Source organism: Haliaeetus leucocephalus, unplaced genomic scaffold (assembly GCF_000737465.1).
Source record: "Haliaeetus leucocephalus isolate CR32 unplaced genomic scaffold, Haliaeetus_leucocephalus-4.0 Scaffold2, whole genome shotgun sequence".
Classification (NCBI taxonomy): Eukaryota; Metazoa; Chordata; class Aves; order Accipitriformes; family Accipitridae; genus Haliaeetus; species Haliaeetus leucocephalus.
Genome location: NW_010972438.1, coordinates 16,779,126 through 16,784,290, shown reverse-complemented (window position 1 = coordinate 16,784,290; position 5,165 = coordinate 16,779,126). Strand labels below are relative to the sequence as shown.

Below are 5,165 nucleotides of genomic sequence, written 5' to 3'. Positions count from 1 at the left end.
CGCTGGGCGCGGCGGAGCCGCTGGCGCTGGGCTCGCTGCGGGGGAAGGTGCTGCTGGTGTCCAACGTGGCGACGCTCTGAGGCACCACCACCCGCGACTTCCTGCAGCTCAACGAGCTGCAGCGGCGGTACGGCCCCCGCGGGCTGCAGGTCCTCGGCTTCCCCTGCAACCAGTTCGGGCACCAGGTGGGGCGGGCGGCGGGGGCCGGGGAGCGGGGAGGAGCCGCCCGTCCCCGGCTGGGCTCTCACGGGCTTCGCTCGGGGCGGTTTTCTTTTCGCGTCCCTAGGAAAATGCTACGAACGAGGAGATCCCGCTCTCGCTGGAGCACGTTCGTCCCGGCAACGGGTACAAGCCCAATTTCCTCCTGTTCGAGAAGTGCGAGGTGAACGGGAAGAACGCGCACCCCCTCTTCGCCTTCCTGAGAGAGGCGCTGCCCTTCCCGCACGACGACCCCTCCTCGCTGATGACCAACCCGCAGTACATCATCTGGTCCCCCGTCTGCCGCAACGACATCTCCTGGAACTTCGAGAAGTTCCTCATCGGCCCCGACGGCGTGCCCTTCAAACGCTACAGCCGGCATTTCGAAACCATCAAGATCCAGGATGATATTGAATTGCTTCTGCAGAAGGTACCCAGGAATGTTCTCGAATAAAGCCGAGCGTCGCAGCGTTCGCGGCCCGGCCCCCTCCCTCCCTGCTCAGCTTGCTGTGCTCCTGCCTGTTTCTCTCGCAGGGGGCTGCTGCTCTGGCAGAAATCCCAATGTCTCGTGCAGGTTTTGCTTATGATGGTGCACCTTCCAAATTCTCGAAGTGTACCTGATGTTTTCAAAAGTTGCATGTGAATGTTTGGGAAACTATGCCGGGGAAAGCAGCTGTGAGTCTCAGTAGCTTACTGTGATTCTCTGAATAAAAAAAATACATGTACTTTCTTGACGGCTGTGGCTTTATAAATCCGGGCAAGTTGGGTAAAGCATTGTGGCCATCTTACCTGTTCATCAGCTCGTGTGGGTGCTCACAGGGGCTGACTCAAAGCACTCGAGCACGATAGCGCAGTCAGGCTGAAATCTGAATGCAAACCTAGGGCAGTGTGATGGGCAAACAACATCTGCGGGCTCTGCAAACTGTGAATCAGTGCCACATCTTGCCCTGCGCGTAACGAGCTTGGCAGAGCGGGGGGCGGCACAGAACAGAAATATTTTGCAAAACTGCTTACTGGACCTCACTTGAGGCTTGCCTGTGGAGGAAAGACATAGCGGCACATGGCCAGGGTGTGATTTTACACTGGCTGACAAACTCCAACTTGGCTACCAACGACAGGCCACGACAGGTTAACAACCATTCAGGCAGGTAGATGAGCGATTCTGCAGCCTGCGCTGCTCCAGCCGTGCTGGAAGAGGGCTTGGGGAAGAACAGCTCTTTGGCCAAGGCGCACCTTGTCATTTGGCCTCCATCAGCAGATGCTCAGGGGGGACCTTAGAGCAGGAGCGCCCGCTGTCCCTCCCCTTGTTGCGGAGCCACTGCCCCCTCGCTATCTCCTGGCTCTATCCCATTTTGCATCGGTGGTAGCCCAACACGGACCTCTACATACTCACCCAGTCCTACATGAAGCCCGTATCACCTTTGTGCATCCCCAACGCAGGGAATCACAGAAAGAACCAGTTCTTTTGTGTTCCCAGTGCAGAATACCGGCGCATTCAACCACTTCTCCCACGGAAACTGTGCCTTGCCTCAGAGTGTCCTTGTTGCCCTTTGGGAACAGGAATTGCATGTGACAAAGTGCAGGTGCCCAGGGTTCAGGCAGTATTTTCTTCTTTTTATTCCTTCCCTAACACTTTTTTGACTCCGGCCAACCACGGAACTGATGGGTATTTCATGGAGCTGTTACAACAATCCTGGCATGTTGTTGCTGTGTGGCAATCCTGGGTTTACAGCCTGTTGCCAAATGGCTGGAATTAGGGTTGGTTTCCCCTGGAAAACCGCAAGCCTGTGCCAAATTTCACCTGCCATCTTACTGCCCAGTGGCTCAGGTCCTTCTGCAGGTAAATTTTCACTCCTTAAATGGCTCTGTAAGCACGTTTGCATTACAAGGCACTCCTCACGAGGCCTCATAGCACTGAGTATAAACTTGGTGCTGGACTGAGGAGTACTCAACACAGACTAGAAACTCGGGCTCTCAAAGGGAAGGCATAACACTTTCAAGCATCAGTGCACTGTTTTCATAATTAAAAACACTTGGGATTTGAGGTTCTTCGCTTTTTTCCTGTTCATAGCTTCTCACCTCACCAATTCACCGGTTACTTTGTTACTGTACCTACATTCAGGCCCCCCTCCAGTCTGAGGAGAGACAGTGGGGCAAAACCTACAGCCGGCTCCACCCTGCTTGCCGCTGCCCCTGAGTCATCGATCTTTGAACTTGGATTGCACAATCCTCACCGGGCTATTTCTTAACTTCCAGTACAGCTTTGTGGAAAAACAGGATGTTTTCAGTAGCTGTTTCAGCTTTGGAGCAGAAGCTGCTTGATTTGGGGGATTATTTTTTCAGTTGAATCTACTTCCCTCGTTAATGCAGGATGTTGAAATACGTGGAGAGTCTAGAGGATCATGGGCAGCAGGAACTCACTGCATTGAAAAATCTTTCTCCGCACGAGCTGTGGCACTTCCTCAATCTTGACTCACCAAACTTGAGCCATTTGAGTGGGACCTCCTTTGCTTTGCCTGTTCCCCACTGCCGTGGGGGAGCCAATCCCAACAACTGCTGCTGTTCCAGTGGCACCCCTGCCAGAAAGGGTCTATCACTGAGCCCGCCGGTCAGAAAGGCATCTTACGCCGTGCTTATTCAGTGCTAATGGCCAAGGGATTTATTTACCTTCCGGCTGCTGGGGCTGTGCTAGCAGAAAAACAAAGCAGCAGCTCCAGAACAGATAGAGCCACGCCAGCAGAAGTACAGTGACGCGATTCCAGGATGAAAATTAGCCATGCCAGCAGGAAAATGAACGATTCCAGTGTAAGCACACCCAGCAGGAACTCTGCAGTGTAGATAAAAGCCTCCCAGCCTTGTTATCCCCTGTCTCGTTTCAGCATTCTCCAGAGTAGGTGGCTTCTGGGGTAAAGCGGGCTGTGGTGGAAAGGGCAGCCTACAGGCTGGAAACCTTCGGCAGCAACACCTGCAGAAGAGCACAGCCCCACGCAGGTTCTTGTGCCCAAATGTTATTTGGTGTTGTGACCAGAAGGGATGAAAATGTTTCGCTACAGGTAGCAGCTCTATGCTGAGGGTAGATCTGAAGAATCCCAGGTGATTCCTCAGGCATTACAAAATGGCCGAGTTCTATTTCTGTAATTTCAGAAACAGACTGACTCAGAAGGAAACCTTAAAATAATACTACTTTAGCACACATGGATGCTTCCGTGGCTTGAGGATGTTGTCCTTTCAACATCTGGTGTCTGCCACATCTACACTCCTACACTCTATTTTTTTTGTACACTTTTATTGCAAACAGCTAATCCTTGCTAGTGATCACCCTGCTTTTCCATTCTTCTACATATCAGAGTCCCACATATCCCCCTCCCTTTCTCCCCTCTTCCCTCCCTTAGCTGCTGATTGTTGCCATCAACTTCTTAAATCTTTAAGCAAGTTCAGGTATTTGAAGCTGTCAGGAGTGTTAACTAGCTGCAAAGAAGATTATTATTCCTGCCCCTATCTCCCTCTCCCAGGTTCCCTAGTGTTCTGCCCACCAAACCCTAGCACATCTCTTGAAATCATGGCTGATGAGATGTGGTGTTCAGAAGTGTCTACTCAATGGAAATGCCATCCAGTGGAGCCTAAGACTTTTCTTACTCAGCCTGTTAAATGTTCTTTCAGCTATTTAAAACCCCTTTCTCTTCCTGCTGAGCTTTGTTGCACCCACTAACTTTTAAGATAGATTTTAGTCACTGTTTTTGATCATCATTGTAGGGCAGGTAGGAAACACCTGCCTCCAACTGGGTGGCACTTGAAAGGGCTTTGTTCCTGTCAGTGCCACTCTCGAAGCGAGCAGCCATCTAGTTCAGCTGGAGACAAGGGCAGGAAGCCGAATGGCTGAAAGGAAAGTGCTTGAGGACACAGGAGAACACAGACACTCCCATCTACGGTGAAACTGTAATAATGTCATTTCCTAGTACTGAATCAGGAAGCTTTGAATGAGACCATTTTAATTGTTTATTGGATTTTCTATTAGGAATAGGTAATTCATTAGAAGAGTGAGGTCAGCCACGTAAGCATTATCTCAGAACAGCTGACTCATTTTAAAAACACACCCAGTCTTGCCATAACAGGGTGTGTTAGTTCCTTGAAGCCCAAAGGGGCCCTGCCCTTTGAGAAAAACAGGAGTAAGTAACAGGACTCAACTCTCACTGGAAGGAGAAAATGGGTCTTCTTTTTCAGTGTTAAGTGGATGGACTTGCCCTGCCATCAAAAACATAAAAGGCCTTTAGCAATTTACCCTGGATAGCTGCAGCACTGCCAGGCCTGGCTGGCAGGAGGTAGAGCCTAGCTGCCTACCATGCTGCTGGACACTGGCTGCCCAGAAGAGTGCTCGCCTGCACAGACAGTCACAGCCCCAGCACATCACCCCCTGCCTTTTTTTCTGTGAGGTAAATGGATTTCTTTGGTGTACCAGTTTAAAGCAGGTTTTTAAGTCTCTAAATCATCATCTGAATCCTTCCCAATTTTCCCACTTCTGAAGGACAGGCTTCCTAAAACAGCACAGGATATGCTACTCGAGCGACAAATGCCTAAATTGCTTCTTGGGAGAGTCTTTCCAGAGACACTTTCGAAACTCCTGAGCGCTCCCCACCTGGTTAATCAGACCCATCCTCCCATCTATTCCTGTTAACAATTTGAAGCCTCCTTCCCTAGCCAACGCTCTGACCAAAGGCCTCCGTGAAGTCAAGTCGCCACAGAAAACGGAGCATGTAACGCTGAAACCACGGAGTCCACACCAAACACTTCCGCCACCTGCTTTGGAGGAGGCCTCCCCGGGAGACCCTCTCGGCCACGGAGCCACCTCGGGGACGAGGCCTCCCTGCCCCCTCGCAGCTTCCAGCCCTGCCTGCTCGCTGCCCCGCCAGCACTAGAGGCCCGGGGAGAGCTGCGGCCGCCAAGGGGCCGCATTCCCGGGCCGACGGGGG

The 5,165-nt window shown here is 51.8% G+C and overlaps 2 protein-coding genes across 2 annotated transcripts in view; both read left to right on the top strand.

The window, feature by feature from the left end:
- Nucleotides 1–5: 5 nt before the first annotated feature.
- GPX1 (glutathione peroxidase 1) lies at nt 6–928 on the top strand (the record flags this gene model as incomplete). The annotated part of the gene is given in 2 exon segments (XM_010573721.1): nt 6–185; nt 287–928. Coding segments are annotated over 2 exon segments (546 nt in total), but the record flags the coding sequence as incomplete, so codon positions are not given.
- Nucleotides 856–5,165, top strand: part of USP4 (ubiquitin specific peptidase 4 (proto-oncogene)) — a 54,891-nt gene continuing 50,581 nt past the window's right edge. Inside the window, exon 1 of the mRNA XM_010573707.1 lies at nt 856–873. Within this exon, the coding sequence (XP_010572009.1) occupies nt 856–873 (18 nt within the window). The remainder of the gene's footprint in view (nt 874–5,165) is intronic.